This window comes from Perognathus longimembris, chromosome 28 (genome assembly GCF_023159225.1).
Source record: "Perognathus longimembris pacificus isolate PPM17 chromosome 28, ASM2315922v1, whole genome shotgun sequence".
Lineage (NCBI taxonomy): Eukaryota > Metazoa > Chordata > Mammalia > Rodentia > Heteromyidae > Perognathus > Perognathus longimembris.
In genome coordinates, this window is record NC_063188.1 from 95950933 (window position 1) to 95971040 (window position 20108).

General features: G+C 40.2%; 1 protein-coding gene across 1 annotated transcript; it reads right to left on the bottom strand.

Moving 5' to 3' along the window:
* Nucleotides 1-10577: 10577 nt before the first annotated feature.
* On the bottom strand, nt 10578-11672 carry LOC125343210 (melanoma-associated antigen B10-like). The gene has a single exon (XM_048335475.1). It carries the CDS (start codon nt 11670-11672, stop codon nt 10578-10580), a length of 1095 nt encoding a protein of 364 aa, XP_048191432.1.
* Between the last annotated feature and the right edge of the window lie 8436 nt (nt 11673-20108).

Here is a 20108-nt window from a genome sequence, read left to right on the forward strand (position 1 = left end):
GCAATTCTATTAGAGAAAGTGTAGTCTTTCTAACAGATGATGTTAGACAATTAAACTTCTAGATAATTAAAACAGGGGAATCTTAGCCTAAAGTTCTATACAAAGCATAAAATAGCAAAGGGGCTAAAGAAATACACTACAGAGATGAACTTGTTCTTAGTACACTGCACAAATCTATGTTATCACAACGAAACTCCTTGGTTTTTGTTTTAGTTTTTGTTTTTTTGCCAGTTTTGAAGTTTGAATTCAGGGTCTCATTTTTGCTCTATTGGCTTGCTTGGATGGCACTCTATTCCATGAGCCATGCCTCCAGTCTTGCTTTTTGATGGTTATTTTTGAGATAAAGACTCACAGGTATTTCTGGCTGGGCTGGCTTTGAACCTAGTCCTCCAAGTTTTAGCCTCTTGAGTAGCCTGAGCCAGTCCTGGGGCATGAACTCAGGGCCTGAGCACTGTCCTTGGCTTCCTTTTACTCAAGGCTAGCACTCTGCCAACTTGAGCCACAGCGCCACTTCTGGCCATTTTCTATATACGTGGTGCTGAGGAATAGAACTCAGAGCTTCATGTATACAAGGCAAGCACTCTTGCCACTAGGCCATATTCCCATCCTCATGTATTATTATTTTATGCTAATGAAACAGTAAAAGCAAAGTGACCCATCAAGCACCATACTTTTAGGACAATATAGGAGAAAAACTTGATGGTGATCTAGAATAAGTGCAATTTTTATAACTAAAACCAAAATAATGATCCGTAAAAGAAAATATGGGTAAGCTTAACTATATTAAATTTTAAAATGTCTAACTGTGAAGTACATTGTTAGAAGAAACCATTTGCAAATCACATATCAAACAAAGAACTCATAACTTTAAATTTTTCTTCAACACCATGTCAAACAAAACAAGTCCAATTTTCTTTTTTAAAAAATAGCATATAATTTGAGTACACAAATTTCATCAAAGATTTTGTACCAATAATAGGTAATGCTTTTAATATCATCATATTCTAGGGAGATGTAAAGTAGTGAAAATATAAAATGGCCAAGAAGTTTTGTATAATATCAAACATGTTTGTCATATAATCTAGCAAGTATCTTTTGAGTATATACCCTGGAACAAATGAAAAAAAATTCCTAGCTCCTTTAGTGCAATAGGTAAAATTACAAATCAACCAAATATATTTTCTTAGGCAACTGAAAAAATATAATATGATAATTTGTAAAATGAAATACTATCAGCAAAAAAGAAAAAAGAGAAAAATTGAGCAGGGCATCGTTGGCTTATACTTGTAATCCTAGCTACTCAGGAGGCTGAGACAGGCAATTACACCAGCCCTGGCACACATGTAAGACTTTCTCAATTGACAGCTGAGCATGGTGGAACATGGCTCTCATCATAGCTATGTGGGAGGATGAAGAAAGATTATGGTTCCAAGCCATCCACGCAGAAAAGTCTGTGAAGCCTCCATTTTAACGGAATAAACTAGACATGGTCTATACCTGTCACCCCAGCTAAAGCAGTCTATGTAAATAGGATAATGATTCACAATTGTCCAGGTAAAAACTGAGAGTTTTATCTACAAAGTAACCATAGAAAAAATGGCCAGAGGTGTGACTGAATCATTACACCTGCCTAAAAAAATGAGAGGTCCAGAGTTGAACCATGGTACTGCAAAAAGGAACAATTGGTATAAGAAATAATGACACAAAAATAACTTGGACAGATCTAAGTATATCTTGCTGCATGAAGAAATGCCAATCTCTAAAGGTTACTTTCTAATTCTCCACTTAAACAGAAATTCTGAAATTATAATAATTGAGGAGGAAAGATTAGTAGTTTTCAAGCTTAGTCAGATTACAGAAGAGTTGTGAGTGGGTCTTTCCTCTGGAATGTTGGAAAAATTTGTACTCTGATTATAATGATGATTACAGAAATCTAGATATATGACAAAATTTGAAAAGGCTATATACACCAAACACCCATGAAATAGAATAACAAAAACAATGAAAGCAATGATCGTATGTTAGTTACTTAAAAATCCAATGTATATGGTAACTCTTTATTTTAGTTGACTTAATAATATAGCAATGTCACTTTCTGAATCATCATTATTGTAATGCCATTATTTAAACTCTGGACTATGTTTGCAATATCTTTGAGTCTAACACACTGTCAAAACAAAGGGTGTTAAACTTTCTCATTTAACTCCAACAGCATGACCTCCATATTTATAAGAGATCGCTGGAAAAATAAAAACTCGAATGCTATTCTGGGGAATTTAGCTAACATATATAAGGCCAACTGCCACCTGGAAGATACAATACTTTGTCAGCAAATGTGTGTTTTTTGCTCATATGTCTATGCTAGACTCAAAGGAAAAATATATACATAAACACATACAGGATTACAGATATACAGATACAGATAGACAGAACTGTGGCCATCAGCTCCTATGGTACCGTTCTTTCAGTTCCCAGAGTCAAATCCCTCCAACGTATGGCAGGCCCTCACACTTCACCCATGATACCAACCTTACATAGTGTTGCCAGGACTCTTTGATCTACTGACCTGAAGCATCTGCATTCATCTTAAAATGAGTTGACAGAGATGAGAGTACAAAAAAAGGTCCTGTCTGTGATTCCTTCTTAGGCTGACCTCTTAGCTTTCTAAACTTGAGTACTGCAACAGCATTGGACTCCCTCTGCAGATTATAGACTAGGAGATTTACACTCAGCATTGCTTCAGCATTGCCACTCCCCCAACCCAAATGCAAGAGCGCAAAGTAATGAAGCATCTCCACCTACCAACTATAGCTGGAGTTACCAGAGTTGATACAGGAGGTCAGGTTCTAAGTAGAACACTCTGTTCTGATGTATATGAGTCCTCCAGTTCTTCCTCAGGTTCTTCACTCCCAATATATCTTGAGACAAGGTCTCACTCAATAGTTAAGGCTGATCTTGAACTTGGGCTCCTCTTACCTCAATCTGTCAATTGCTGGGATTACAGGCATATGCCACCACATGCACCTTCACCTTTATTTTTGTTAGGTGCTGGGATTTTCTTTATTGCAGGCTTTGGCTGACACTGATCCATAGCCCTTAACAGCTCAGTATAAGGTAATACCATTCACTACAGATGTTTCAAAAATGTCAAGAATGGTTGATCGAGATTTAAAATTTAAAAACATCAAGTCAAGGGGCTAGGAATATGGCCTAGTGGTAAAGTGCTTGCCTCATATACAGGAAGTCCTAGGTTTGATTCCCCAGCACCACATATATAGAAAAAGCCAGAAGTGGCACTGTGGCTCAAGTGGTAGAGTGCTAGCCTTGAGCAAAAAAAGAAGCCAGGGACAGTATTCAGGCCCCAGGACTGGCAAAAAAAAAAAAACACCAAAACAAAACAAAAAACAAAAACATCAAGTCAGCATTGTCACAATAATGTAAAGTTTTGGACCTCACTTACCATGATCAATCCTAGTCAATTTTAAAGTTAACTACTACACCATCGACAATAATTATCCATCCATCCCGGGGAAAAAATGTTTTATCTTTATGTCAGATAGTATCTGGTAAGAATATAGACCTCCAAACAGAAAAGGTAGGCTAAGTGTTTGAAAAGCACCTAGGTCTTGAGATTGTATATATAATTTGCAGTGAAGTATTTGGCCTCAGGGAATTTCCCTTTCAATTGTTCACTCATTACAGCTACAGTCTATTTCCCATTACTAGTCTGACCTCTTTCTACTGTCATCACTCACCATCCTCCCTACATATAGCACCAACTTCAGGGATGTAAGGGCACTGTGTACAGAAGAAATGTCTTTTCCCAGGGAAGTATGGAGGCAGCTCACATTTCAGACAATGGCCAGGCTATATGCAGCTCACCAAAGTAATGAAGGGATATAATTTTTTTGGTCAGTCCTGGGGCTTGAACTCAGGGCCAGGGTGTGGTCTCTGAACTGTTTTGCCCAAGGCTAGTGCCCTACCACTTTAAGGCAGAGTGCCACTTCCAGTTTTCTGGTGGTTAATTGCAGATAAAGTCTCACGGACTTTCCTGCCTGGGTTAGCTTTGAACTCCAGTCCTCAGATCTTATCCCCTTGAGTAGCTATGATTACAGGCATGAGCCATCTGCTCCTGGCTTGAAGAGATATATATAAATTTTATAAGCCACACGTAACTTCTTGGAAGGCAGAGACTGGTGGATCAAAGTTTTCCAGGACAATTTGAGCATAAAATTTCTCAAAACTCCATCTCAACTGGTACCTAGAAACAGTGGCTTATGCCTATTATCCTAGCTACAGGTAAGGCATAATAATGGTACTTCTCATTCCCAGTGACCCAAGGAAGCAAGAAATGAGACCCTACTTAGGAAATAACCAAAGAATACAAGGTCTGGAGACATGCCTCAACTGGTAGAGTGCCAGTCCAATAAGGAGGAGGTCCTGAATTCAATCCTAGCATGAAACACACATGCAGAAACATTCAGGAGAGCTAGCCATACGCTGCCTGACTAGGAGATTCTAAGGATGAATGGTGTATCAGATATTTCTGTACTCCTTTGATATAATAAATCTTAGCACTCAAATAATCTCATGACTACAAGACTGGTAATGGTAATGATGATTCAGAGGTTCCTTAAGTTAATTGTGCACATTGTCCAGGATTATTCAAAAGTCCATATCTCTCTTTTCATTTTTTTTGCTACTCCAGGAGCTTGAACTCAGATCCTGGGCACTGTCTCTGAGCTTTTATACTCAAGGCTAGTGCTCTATCAGTTGAACCACAGCCCCACTTCTAGATTTTTGCTAGTTAATTGGAGATGAGAGTTTCAGGAACTTTCCTTCCTGGACTGACTTTGAACTGCGATCCTCAAATCTCAGCTTCCTGAGTAGCTAGGATTACAGATATGAGCCACTCATGCCCACTTTCTTAAAAATTTGTAAGCACCACTTTTGCCACTTGGAATTCAATTTCAGTTACTTATATTTTTTCCTATAAGAAAATATTCATATTTACCCATGAAATCACATTGAGTGAAGTAGATATCAATTTCACTAGACATAGCAACAAATAGAAAATGTATGTGTCCATCATAAGAAGACTGGTTAAATAAGTTATGGCATGTACACACTTCAGAATTCTGTGGAATACTTTAAAGAGTGAGGTATATCTACATGTTTTCACACAAAAAAAAATCTGCATTTATTTCATTACGTGACGAGTACTAGTGTCAGAACCACATGTACATCATTATCAAAGTAGATTAAAATGCAGGTATTTTTTCTATTACACCTTTATAAGGAAAATCCCACACTATATTTTGAAATAATATAATGGGAGGATTACGAAGAGTGGTAGAGGGAATTCATTTGATCAAGGTATACTATACTGTATGCATACCTGCACATGTCAAAATGAAATGCTCTGTATAATTAAGTGATGCTAATAAAATGTGGGACAATTGCTCATATACATATATAATATTTTAAATTGTGCTTATGATGAGGGAAGAATTTTAAAGGAATGTATTAGAGGAAGGAAATTGTGATTTATCCTCATGGTCAGACGTTTTTGCTGTCATCATATATGCTGTTACTTGTGTAATTACAAAGGTTAAAAATTACATTGGAGAAAGAATAGCTATGTATCAGTTAGATAAAGTAAACTGCCAGTAAGTGGGAGAATCCTGAAATCTGAAAGTTTACCTGGCAGAAAATGGCTTTTGCTATACAAATTATAGGAGATGCACCATACTTATCACATACTATGTAACTTTATGGAGAGTCTGAAAGTGCTGATCCCTATACTGTGGGCCTATTTGTATAGCAAAAGCCATTTTCTGCCAGGTAAAGTAGCCCCAGCCTGTAATATTAGCTACTTAGGAGGCTAAGATCCAGGGATCTCCTTTTCAGGTGAATTGAGGCAGAAAGGTTTCTCAGACCCCATCTTGATAAATGACTGAGCATGGCCATGCATGCCTGTTACCTTAGTTATGGTGAAAACACAAGGGCTAGACCCAGTCAGTGGTGAGTGACTTCAATCCTCAGTGATATAGGGAAGCACAAATAGGAAGATCAGGAAGAACAAAGGCCAGATTGGCCTAGACACAGGTCACCCTTGAAATTTAATCAGTGCAGAAATGGTCTAGAAGAGTGAATCTAAGTATTATAGCACCTGCCAAACAAGCTTGAGGCTCTGAGTTTATTCATCAGTATTAAAAAAGAACTCAAAACCCTAAAACAAAACCCTTTTCATTCATTTTTTTCCAGTGCCTGCCATGCTATAGGTGTTTTCAAATACAAAGTATACCTCTGTTCTAAAGTATCCTTATTTATTTATTTACTTCCTTATTTATGGTACTAGGGCTTGAACTCAGGGCCTCTCATTCTCACTTGGAATTTTCACTCATAGTTACCGTTGTACCACTCAAATCACATCTCCATCTCCAGGCCAGCATTATTTCTCCTCTGTTAAGCTCATTTTATTTTTTAATTTATTTTTTAATTTATTTTAATTTGTTTTTTACATTCATTTGTTTTATTTTTATTTCAAGTAGTTGTGCAAGAAGATTACAATTTAGCATTTTTATTTTTGTGTACAGTTGTAAAGCATATTTTAAATGTAGAAGCCAGGCTTATTGGCACATGCCTGCTATGCCAGAATTAGGACGACTGAGGTCTGGGTTAGAGTATCCAGAATTTTTGGCTCATTAATTGGAGACAAGTGTCTCTTCAAACCTAGATCCTCAGATCTTAACCTCCTGGGTAGCTAGGAATACAGGTGTGAGCCATTGGCACCAAGTAGACCCTTTGGGAATATCAGCAATCAGGTTTTATTTTGTATTTGTGTTTTGATAGGATTTTATCTGCACTAGAGTTTGAGCTGAGGGCTTCATGCTTGCTCGGCTTGCTTAATGAGATGATGCTGTACCCTTTGAATCACAACTCCAGCACAGCTTTTTGCTAGTTGTCTTGAAGATGGAGTCTCTTGTACTTATCTTCTGCTGCTGGCTTTGAACCTTGACTCTTTGGAACTCAGCCTCCTGAGTATCTAAGATTACAGGTGTGAAGCACTAGCACCTAGCTAGGTTTTTAACCCTTTTTACTCAATAGCACTACACTTATCATTACTATCAATTGCCAAATTACATGGACAGTTTACTGCTTTGTTTCATTTTATGATCCAGATTCTAACTTTTACTCTGAGTTCGGCTCTTTTATCTTTTCTTTTTTGTCTTATTGGGGATGCTATAAGTGCTCAAACTTAGGGCACTGAGGTTTGCTGTGAAGCTTTCTGGCTTAGAGCTGGCACTGTCACTTGAGCCATAGTTCCGGTATGGAATTTTGCTGGCTAATTAAAGAGTCTTGGATTAGTCTGTCCAGGCTAGCTTGGAACAGTGATCCTTAGTTCTCAGACTTCTGAGTAATTAGGATTATAGGCAAGTCACTGCAGCCTAATTCATCTTCTCTTTTACTATACCTGAATTTAGTTTTTTTTTTCTTTTGGGGGAGGGGTGCTCGATTCTTTTTTTTCTGAATAACTACTTATTTATTGTCAAAGTGCTGTACAGAGGGGTTATAGTTTCATACGTAAAGCAGTGGGATTCCTTTCTTTAATTTCCTGGAAGGCATTGTTAGTGAAAAACATGAATTAAGGAGTCTAAGGTCAGCCTAGACAAGGAGAGATGGAGAAAATGTAGACACTAAATGAGTTCAGACCAGAAGACCAGTCTCAGCACTACCATTGGAAGCTAGTTAGACCTGGGAAAACTACAAATTCTATGAGCTTCTCTGATTCTTTGCCTTTTAAGCAGGTTTAATAAATAATCCACTGTGCCATCACTTATGCCTTTGTGAAATGGGGATGTTAGAATGTACTTAATTTATGAAAGGAACCTGATATAGTGCCTGACACATATTGAACATTGATGAACTTCATTTATTATTATAGTTTTGGTTCCCCAAATCTACTAATCACCTCAATGGGTTTGTTATTTTGTATCATATACAGGAAATGCCAAAATACGTAGCCCACATAACAGCTCTCAAAATCAGTCAAAATGTGGCTTAGCAGCTAAAACTACCTCATTACACAGATTTTTCAAAATGCATATTTTATTGTCTGTGTGGGGAAGTCTTATACTCAGAGTGTGATACAATTCAAAGCTCCTAGATATTCTGTCAAGGTCTTCTTCAATCTCTCCCTTCCATTTTCTTTGCCATCCATACCACCTGTTAGTCACTATTACTTTATCCCCATAAGTCCTAATTTTAGCTTAGCTTGCCAAATGGTATACAAGTTAAACTCCTATTTAATTGATAGGTTGCACTACTTCCAACTCACTGAAAAGTGACAGCACAGTGGCTTCTAAGTACTCCATCTGAGTATCACCATTATTTCTTCTCTTGTGATGATATGCACAAATCATCTTCTCATGCACTTAGAAAAATCTATGGGATATTTTTCATGCATGTCCCAGGTAGAGATTTATCTTTAGTATATTCATAGTTTGAAAGTAACTTGTAAAGGCATTTAGGCTGGAGTTGTGGCTCAAGTGTCAAGCGGTAGAGAGCCAGCCTAGCAAGCAAGACAAGCAAGCCTGAGACCCCGAGTTCAGAGCCCCATTACCAACTATATGTATGTTTGTGTACTACTATATATGTATATATATATGTATATATATATATATATATATAACACATACATTCACTAAAGGACCTTAAGTTTCCCAGGTCCCAAATCTCTTGCCACTTAAAGCAATTATACTTGATTGCCCACGTATGAAATCCTCAATTTGTCATACTTCTTGATTTGTCATTTTAGTTAGGAGTTATCACACTATTGTGGAGTAAATGTTTTGTGTCCCCGCACAAAATAATTCTTACATTAAAATGTAAGTTCCCCTTGTGGCACTGTTGTTTCACACCTGTAATCCTAGCTACTTAGGAAGCTGAGATCTGAGAATTGGTGTTCAAACTAGTTAGGACAGAAAAGTCTGTGAGACTGTCTCCTACTAATCACTAAAAAAAAAAAAAAGCTAAAAGTGAAGCTGTGGATCAAGTGGTAGAGTGCTTTCCTTGAGCAAAAATTCTCAGGGACAGCATGCAGGCCCTGAGTTAAAGTATCAAGATCAGCACAAAAACTAAAAGACCTGAGCTTACATCTGTAATCCCAGCTACTCAGAAGGCTGAGATATGGAGGATTATAGTTTAAGGCCAGACGGGCCAGAAAAGTCCAAAAGACTCCATCTGTAAAATAGCAAGTAAAAAGCAGTGCTGAATCAGTGCACGCTTGTAATCCTAGGTACTCAGGAGTCTGAGATCTGAGGATTATGGTTTGTAGCCAGCCTGGGCAGGAAAGTGCATGAGACTCATCTCCAATTAACCACCAGAAAACTGGAGTTGTACTGTGGCTCAAAGTGGTAGAGCACTAGCCCCAGGACTGACAAAAAAAAAAGCAGAGCTGGAAGTATGGCTCAATTTGTAAAGCCAAGCAAGCAAAGATAAGTGAACTAAATTCAAGCCCTGGTACAAGAAAAACAAAAAGCACAACACTTTAAATCACTGATGTGATGGTATTTGAAGGTGAAACCTTTGAAGGGTGATCAGGTCAAGAAGGTGGGACCATCACAAATTCATTTATTGCCCTATGAGAAAGGCTCCAGATAGATCCTTCACCCCTTTTGATATGTGAAGCAACACCAAAAGGCCTGTGGTATATGAAACAGGAAGTACCTCTCACCTGACATTGAATCTGCCAGCACTTTTTATTTTGGACCTTGCAGCTTCCAGAATTTTGAACTACATTTCTATTAAGGATATGGGGAGACCAAAGTGTACTTTGTCTACCATGTGAGAGTACAGTAAGTAGACTATAAATCAGGATGAGAGCCTTCACCAAGAACCCAATCTGGCAACCTAATCTCAGACTCCCATTGTCCAGAATTTTGAGAAATAAATGCTTGCTTAAGCCACTTAATGTATAACTTTTTTTAGCAACCTGAACTAAGTCACTCTTCATCTTCCTTTCATAATGGCTGCTCCAAGATGTTGAATTTTTATGAGCAGAAACGAGTCCTACACTTCTTGGTACTTCAGATACCAACTTGACAAGACTTCCAAAAAGTAAATGCTCACTTATTGTCTAAGAAAAATAAGACCTTGAGAAAGAGATGGAATATAATTTCTCTTATATTCTTAAACAAATATATCCACACATACATGAATTGTACAAAACAACAGACTAAAACCAGAAATTTATACTTTTATTTTTTTTCTTTTTCATGCCACAATGCAACATTGAGTTCTCTCACATTTACTAAAAAATACTTGAGTTTACTGCCACGCTATTTTGTTCTAAACCATTAACTATGAAGAAATATTTTCTAATCTGCTTCACAAAAGAATAAAACACTCTTACATTACATTCTTAGCAGTAAGTGCTCAAGCATATTCTATTTTTGAAATATATTGCGTGAAGAACAGAACAAGAAAATAACATCAAACATGTTTATTCCAGACCCACTCTCAACTTCTACTACTTAGAATACAGATGTTTTAACCACAAAATGATAAATGATTCAAACTTTTTGAGGGCAGGAAGAAACAATCTTGGAACGTGCACTGACTGTGGCATTAATATGAGCCCTGGAATCCGCTCTGGCCACAGCTCTGGCCTGTGCTTTTTCTTCCTCATCTTTCAGTGCTTCTCTATACCAGGATGGGAAGGCTCTAGGGCTGGTATGGAAGACGTTGGCTAAAAACTTCAGCACTTTCATCTTGGAAGTTTCAGCATGGGCTCTTGGGCCCCACCGGAATTCATAGCGTGGAGGATTACTTTTGTCCACCTGCCGGTATTCCAGATACTTTTCTTTCACAAAACCATCATGGATTAGCAATTGGGGCTCCCCAAAAGCAAAGTGTTCAAGGTCTCTATGTAAACCCATTGCATTCAGGAATCTCCAAATGTGCTCCTCAGAAGCACGATTGCCTCTCATGAAAATCACAGCCAAGATAGTCATTAACAAGCCTGTCTTGGGAACACCATCATTATTCAGGATTGTTTCACTGCTCAGCTCTAATTTGTTTACGAGGATATATACGTGTCTGATGGGGTCCATTTCCCTCATATCAAGGCCGAACACCAGCTCCAGTTGATAACATGCGCTTTTCAGGATCTCAAGGAAGTAGACCTTGTGCATTTGGATTACATTTCTCACCATTTCTCCCTTTGTGATAGGCTCCTTCATTCTATATTTATACAGCAGAAAGTATACCAATACAAGCACCGTATGAAATGGAAATCTTCTAGGCCTAGGGGCATGCTGAGCTTGGGAGACTCTTGGCCTTTCTGCCCTTTGGTTGAGGCTTCCTCTAGTAGATCTTGTGTTTGTAGAAGCTCCAATAGCAGTGGTGGTAAGCTGAGCTTCAGATGGCTCCTGAGGATTGCTGGTTGCCCCAGGAGCACCTAAATTCTCTAAATTGCTCCTGGGATAAGAGGAGGAAGAGGATCTAGAATTGCCTCTCTCTATTGCACTGGCCTGAGCTGCCATCATAGTCATAGTTGCTAGCTCTAGCTCTTCCTGGACCCGACGCTCTTCCTGGGCCTGATGCTCTTCCTGAGACCTACGGCGTTTCTCACGAGCACGAATCTTACTCTTCAGACCCCTAGGCATGATAGCTTCAGATGAACAGATGACTCTGAGACTTGGAGGAGAGAGAAAGAGGATGAAACTAGGAGAGAGAGGATGAAACTGTTGGGCCATTTGAGCTGGGATACAATTCCCTGGCTTTATTGAAAACAGACTGTGCAGGTTTCCTCAAAGCTACTGCTCTAGAAAATCACAATATGCCTAGTCACTAATCTGCCTATTCCCTATGGAAAAGCACTAAGGTTACTAGTTGTCAAAGCTGCCTGGGGCTTCCCGAGGTTAAGAGTAATAGTTCTGTTATGAAGCTGGGAGTCTGTATTTGTGTTCACACTAAGGGTTATTGCTTCATCACTGGTTTTGATGATGGCTCTTCATTTCAGAGCCCTCATCAGACACACCAAAGGATGAGTGGAGGGACATCTTACCTGATCTCACCCACCTAGAGACCCAGAAGAATGAACCACAGGCTTTGTGGGATTCTTTCTATCTTGGGGTATTGTTTTCCACCTCACATTTAGAAGTACTTCCTTCTGACCATAGACCCATCCCTTCTATGCAAGGCCCTCAACTCACTGGAAATACCAAGGAGATTGTTTAGGGAAGCATAATGTATCTGTTCCCAGTTATTCAGGCAGACAGATAGGTAGCATTTTCTGTGTCCTCTCAGTCCTCACAGTGACAGCTAGAAGAGCTTAGGGCCTCCTCTGTTAACATGAGGCTCAGAACAAAGAATTCGTCTCCTTGGTCCCTCCAAGTACAGTGTGAAGAAATGTCTCTCCTATCAACTTTGCCGAGGTCTTCTGGATTATTAGCAAGAGTGGAGTTTTATGAGTCACTTTGTTAGGGGCAGGTAGCTTCCTCAATCATAGCAGAGCCTGGGAATTATGCCTGTACTGGATCAATTTTAAGGCATTTGCTTCTGAAATACTGGTGGTGTAAGTTGGAATTCTTGAAATAAATTAATCTGATATAGGGAACTGGAACTATATAAAACAGTTGTGAACAGAGTTGAGACACAGAAGATAAAGTGAATCATACCCAGACCACCCAGAAATTCCCCCAAAATTCCCCTTGGTGGCTATCACCCCAGTTCCTATGGTCATCTGCATCCTGAAAATGAAAAGAGGGATAATAGGTTTTAACCAGTCCCTGAAGTATGCACAGTCTTACTAATCTGTGACCACTTTTTAGGAATTTTGCCCTAAATATTGTGTGCATCACATACATATGATTAAAAACTCAAGAATGAACATTTAGTGGATTTGTAGTATAGTCTGAGTTGCATAACTTAGACCTGTCAATCAAAACCATAATTAGCCTAATCAAATCAGTAGTGAGATGTACTCAAAACTATCTTAGGAGAATAAAACTAACACAATTCACAGAGCTCTTGTTTAACTGGAACCTACTGTTTCCCTTGACAGTGTACTTTCATTGCAATAAACTCTATTACTTTGTAACACAATCCTGTCTCACAGATCAATTCTTTTAAATTTTTTTCAGTACTGTAATTTGAACTCAGAACCTCATGCTCTCTGAGCTCATGTTCTTCCACTTGAGTTAGTTCAATTCTTTGTTCATTAATGAGTATCTGCTTTGTTCTCATAACTCAATGTTGTTCCTATGGTTTGGCCCATTGTCTACCCTCCACCCCTGACATGAGACCTTCTCAAAATTCTGCAGCCCATTCTCCAGCCCAGAATCTTAATCTAAATGTAAAAACCCACTCCCCCACCCCCTAGGTGACAGGTGCCTGAATTCAGGCAAGCAGGCCACACCTGGCTGATCAGAGGGTTTTATCAAACAAGAGTCCCAGAATGAGGACTGCACCATGAACTCTCAAAATTCTTTGAGCCCTCCAGCTACCTGCACTACCCCCACCCATGACTCTCCTTTAACTCCCTTCATCCTTGCCCCTATTACACCTCCTGCTTCCTGACTCTCCTCAGGTCATCCTAGAGTCCCTCTTCAACTTTCATTAATGTTGATCCAGTCTGTTGAAATCGGTATCTTTGCTTTTGTTGTTCTCACTTTTTCTCTAACATTCATGAGTCCAGACAAGAAGAAAAGCAGAATGAAGCAAGTAACAAAGCCACCCTCTGATCTGGGCTGGACACTTAGAAGTCACTGAAGATCTCTACTTTTATTCCTATCAGACCCTTAGCTCTTTACAGGCCCAGTTCCTTTGCCCCACTATTGCTCTCTCCCCCCACCTCATTACCTCCTCTTTCCCCCATCCTACCTCTGGTCCTAAGGCAAAATACTAGTATAGTACTCTTACCCACTGACCTGCATGCCCTTATTACAATCCCCTCAGTTCCTCCCTCTCCTAAGAAAGAATTTATTTTATGTGCCATTCCTGGAGTTGAACTCAGGCTCAAGGCTTAAGCTCTACTACTTGAGCCAAGCTTCACTTCTGGCTATTTTGGTGGCTAATTGAAGCTAAGAGTTTCATGGACTTTCCTGCCAATGCTGATTTTGAACTGTAATCCTCAGAACTCAGCTTCCTGAGTAGCTAGGATCACAGGCATTACCCACTAGTGTCCAAGTGTTCCATGTTATTTTTGGTGGGTGTTTAAACTTGAAACAAAAAGTTTGTGTGTGGATCTCCCCAACTGACCTGAGATGGACAAAGTACAACAGAAGTTCCTCAAGGTCTCTACTTTTTTTCCTGTTAGAACTTAAGAAAATACCACCTTTGGGGCTGGGGATATGGCCTAGTGGCAAGAGTGCTTTCCCCGTATACATGAAGCCCTGGGTTCAATTCCCCAGCACCACATATATAGAAAATGGCCAGAAGTGGCGCTGTGACTCAAGTGGCAGAGTGCTAGCCTTGAGCAAAAAGAAGCCAGGGACAGTGCTGAGGCCTGAGTCCAAGTCCCAGGACTGGCCAAAAAAAAAAAAAAGGGCTGGGGATATAGCCTAGCGGCAAGAGTGCCTGCCTCGGATACACGAGGCCCTAGGTTCGATTCCCCAGCACCACATATACAGAAAACGGCCAGAAGTGGCGCTGTGGCTCAAGTGGCAGAGTGCTAGCCTTGAGCGGGAAGAAGCCAGGGACAGTGCTCAGGCCCTGAGTCCAAGGCCCAGGACTGGCAAAAAAAAAAAAAAAAAAAAAAAAAAAAAAGAAAGAAAGAAAGAAAATACCACTTTTGCAAGTTCAAACCATGATCCTCAGATCTCAGCCTCCTGAGTAACTAGGATCATAAGGTTGAGGATTTTTATTTTTTGGAATGTTTGAACTCATGATTGCAAGTTTGAAGTATGTATCTTCTTTGCTATTCTGACACGGACAATTTACCACACAACTCACTCAAGGTCTCTGCCTTTTCTTCAGTTAGCCTGAGAGAATGCTGTCTCTTCAAAGGTGTCCAGTATCCTCACCCCACCCCACTCTGTCTTCTTCTTCCTTGGCCCTTTTACCCTTTTCACCCTTCCTCCCCCTCTAGTTTTCAGCCCTTCCCTCCCCAACCTTTCCTTCACTCCTCTCTCCCCACCCCACATAACTCCTCTACCACTACTCTGAACTCATTTTTTGGCAGAGGTTTGAACTTGGACAGAAAATGTGAGTAGGAGTCTTACCTGCTGTACTGGGAAAGACAAGCTCAAAACTGGCAAGATTTCAATATTACTCCTTTTAGACCACAGACAGGCTCTCTCTGGTGGCTGAAAAGAAAACCTTGAATAGTCTTATGCCACCCCATCTGTGCCTTCCCTATCCCCTCCTCTTCTCTGCCAACTCTGTACACCTTCCTCCATTTCCTGGTGTTTTTTTTTTTTTTTTTTTTAACAGAAGTTTGAATGTTAGACCGAAAATGTGGGTAGGGGTCGCTCCCACTGTCCTGTGGTAGAAAACCTCAGAACGCACGTTTACTCCTATTCAGACCTCACAAAGGCTCCCTCTGGTGGTTGCGAGGCATAGCCCCGGTTCATCCACCAAGGCCTTCCCCTCCCCCACTCTGCCTATGCCGCCGCTCCTCTTCCTACACTTCTCTATAAGATTTATTTTTACTTTTTTAGCGAAGTTTAAACTCAGCCTCTAACCAGGTAGGGCTTTGTCACTTGAGCAATAACTGCATCTGGCCTTTTTAGCTTCACTTTTTCCGCTTTTTATATGGTGCCATCCTCAGGCCGGAAGCTTCTATTGTCTCCCCCACAACTGTAATTAAAGGCCTACACCACCAGGCCAAGCCACTGAGAGGCTCCTCAAACATTGTCACTACACCAGAAAATATACTATCAAAGCTAGTAAAAGGGGCTCAATTCTCTGGAAACTCCTCCGCGGTGGGTATTGGGGTCAAATTTTACCTTAATAGAGGCAACGCCACAGCAGTTTGCGCGCGACGGCTCCGGCTCCACGGCTGTGACTTCAGGGGCTGTGACTTCCGCGGCCTCGCGGCAATAACCGGAAGTGAGCCTACGTCACTTCACCTCACCCCACTGCGTCTGCAGGGGAGGAGTGATTTTCCTGTGAGGCCCACTACTGTTTGGCTGGTGTGGTTTCCTCCTCGCAAGTTCTACATCTTTACTCCAATACTGTGTTCTAATGTGTTCACCCATGGCTGTCAACTCAAGAGTCTAGAATCTAGAAACTATTCAGAGACCATAATTATGTCTGATGATTCTGACTTTGTTTCTATTGGAGGAGATGGGAGCCCATCCATTCTTGGGTCAGTGGTCCTAACTCAAGGTCTTTACTTGAATTCCTGATGATCTGGAACTCCTCCTTCAGATGAATTGACACAACCCTTCTCAGACCAATTCCTTCTCTCTATGAGTTCCCAAAGCAGATACCAGGGCATATCACTTCTCACGAATATTGCTTGGGCTTTCCTGTAGCTAACAGACAAGGATCTGTAAAGCTAATAGTGTTCTGAGGTTAGAACTGCTCACTTGGAATACTTAGCCTTCAATCAAGGGCTTTCCTACATCACCCTTCAGTTTCCAGAAGGCAAAGTGAAGGATATTCTGATCTACACAGCCTGTTGAGGGAAGGTGTACAAAGTAAACAACAGGGGTAGTTCACTGTCCCTTTCTTCTGTTTGGGTGGTTGGTTTCTTCACAAATAGACTCCTCATTCCTTACAGCCTAGGATCCAATATTGGGGACTAATTTTCTTACCTTCCTGATTCTTCATGGAAGGGGGATATTTAGGGATAATCCCTACTCATAGTTGACCAAGAATGACATCAGAACATGATTTAGTAAGGAATCACTTTCTTCTCCTATGGGGAGTACATTTAAACCTACCAGAAAGCACTTGCTAAATGGTAGCAAGGCCTGGAACTCGTTCCTCTACTTATTTGATACAGTCCACATCAAATAAAGCAGTCAAACACTCGCTTCCTGAAATGCCAGAGGCAGAATTCAGTAGATTTCACTACTACTTGAAGAGTCTCAAGATTGTCAGCATGGGTGGATCTCTGAGTTCTTCCCTTGGTCATTTCAACCACAGGTTAGAGGAGAATGCAGCAGTAAAGTGGTGCTCAGCTGTTCAGTTCCAGTTTAGACGGGTGGGCAATAAGACGACCCAGGGGAAAGCCACTACAAGAAATGACTGAGACTAGACATACTTTCTGCTACCAGAGCAGAGCCATTTTTCAAGGAATTTCTAGTGGTGGGCTCAGAAGGATCCCACTACCCCACAGATAATTTAGTTGTTCTTAATTTCTTCTTTTTTGTGTGTGCTGGTCCTGGGGCTTGAACTCAGAGCCTGGTTGCTGTTCCTGAGCATTTATGCTTCTGGCTAGAACTCTACCATGTGAACTACAGCTCCACTTCTGGCATTTTTCTGATTAGTTGGACTTTCCTTCCTTGGGCTGGCTTCAAACCACAATCCTCACATCTCAACTTCGAGTGTACCTAGGATTATAGACATGAGCCCCCAGTTTATCTACCTTATTTAAGCCTGATTTTATTTTAGCTACAGGGTCTGAGGACTATGATGAAATAGTAAGAAGAGAAATGAATTAAAAAACACAAAAACAAATGTCTTCCATGAGAACCTGCATTCTACCACACTGAACATTCACCTCTCACTTGCAGATTCCCCTTGGACTCCTCAAGAGGTGATACTGGATGAAACCCTTGACATGATTCTGTTTTGCCAGCCTCAGTAGGAGACTCAGATCAGCAGGGTTTCTGGAACAGGAGGTTCAACCTTGGAGTCTGCTCCTGCATGATTATAATCTTGGTGAGAATTCCCTTCTCTACCTCATGTTAAACTGGCAGTTCAGGATGCCTGAGTGAGTATTGTGGATCACCAAAAAGTAGCCCATTTGCTTGGTTCTGGTGGATCCCTTAGCCTTTTAACATCATCATGAGCCTGAGAAATTTTATCATGAGGGATCCTTGTTGTTCTTATTACATAAAGAAAAAGTAAAGTATCTTGAGACAAATTCAGAGTTAGGCCTTAGGAAAACTGCATAGTCTTTACAATTTATGAAACATGAACAAGATAGTTATAATTTGTGCACCAGTGAATTACTTTGCAAGCTTGAGCTAAAATTAAAACTAATCATGCACAGCATATGTAATCAATCCCAGAATTTGGGTGTCTGAGGTAAAAGGATGGCCATTTTGAAACAAGCATGAGCAACCTAATTAATTAAGCCTCTGGTAAGTCAGAGTTTTGTTTAAATGCTTGTGTGTGTTTGTCCAGAAGAGCTAAACTAGAAAAGCTAGGTGACCAAAATCAATGCTTAAAAAATTTCTATGTTTTACTGGTCTTTAAGACAACTGGTAAGCAAAGTATTAAGGACTGGAATTATGAATCATGGAATTGCAACTTCCAAAATGGATGGGAGTAAAGATGACTTTTTTCACTTTATACATAGTATATGTGGTGTTAAAAGGACATTCTGTGGTTACACTGCCTATTTTCAAATCCCAGTCTTAAAGAGTGGTACACTTTGCTATGGTAGTCTTACTTGTGTCATGACTGGACTTTCAAGGCTCCTATCTTTTGTTCTTCCCACCCATAACCAGTAGCTTCATTTAATAAGAGACTGGCACTTGATAAGTGGCTGGGTGGTGGTGGCTCACACTTGTAATCCTTGCTAATCAGGCAGCTGAGATCTGAGGGATCAAGGTCCTAAGTCAACTGAGGCAAAAATGTCTATGAGACTCTGTCTCCAAAATAACAAAAAACAGAACTGGAAGTGTGCCTAAAAGGTAGAACAGCAGATGAAGAAGCCAGCTGAGCAAGTGCAAGGCCCTAGAAAGAACAACAACAAAAAGAAAGGCAAGCAAGCCAGCCTAGCAAGTACAAGGCCTAAGTTAAAAAGCCAAGCTCTGGTGGCTCATGCTGTTAATAATAATTACTCAAGTGCTGGTAATCCTAGCTACTCAACAGGCTGAAATCTGAACATTGCAATTCAAAACCAGCCTGGAAAGAGGGTCTGAGACACTTTTATCTATCACTAGCCACCCGAAAAGGTTGTAAGTGGAGCTGTGGCTCAAATGGTAAAGCACTAGCCTTATGGGACTTCAAGCCCCAGGACTGGCACACACACACACACACACACACACACACACACACACACACACACACACACACGGCAGCCAACCTATGGGATGACAATCATTTACTGAAAGCTGAAACACAGAGTCCTATATTTGCCTCATTGTAAGAATTAGCTAATTGATAAAATTCAGTCTGTGTTCTAGCCTCACCTATTGAATCAGCATAGATGGGTGGGTGACTGGAAATCAGTATTTTTTCTGCTAGCCTCTGACAGTACGTTAATCACTGAAAAAATTTATAAAACAGTAACATAAGTTGGTATTCTCTCTAAAGAACTTAAAATAGGAAATATGACTGGGCATTAGAGGCTCACACCTATAGTTCTAGCTATTCAGGAGGTTGAGTTCTGAGGATCTCAGTTCAAAGCTTCAGACAGACAAATCCTGGAAACTCTTATCTCTAATTAACCAGCAAAAAGCTGGGAAGTGGAGGTGTGCCTCAAGTAATAGAAGGCTAGTCATGAGTAGGAAAAAAACACTCAAAAATGCCTAGATTTCAAGCTCTAGTACCAGCAAACTCTCTCTCTCTCTTTAAACTGAATATATACTAAGGTGAAAGCAAACTGAACTTCCACAGAAGCACAGTTTGTAAGTAAAAGCTGTATGATAGATAAAGCGCAGCATGGTGGTACATGTCTAATTACAGTTCTAAGAAGACTGAGGCAGAAAATGGAGAAAGTTAGGCAAGCCTGGGCTACATAGCACTGCCCTGTTTAGAAAATAAAATGGCTTCTGTGGGTCAGGCTCCCTCTCAAACACTGGAAAGTTCAATAAGAATCAGAGTAGGGCTTGTCTCTTCATATGATAGCAAAAGGAGGAAATTTTTCAGATAGCAAAAATGCATGTTTATCAAATAATGTACCCAATATGGTCTGAAATTTTGTTTTCACAAAATTCCTATATTGAAGACCAATACCCAATGTGATAATATCAAGA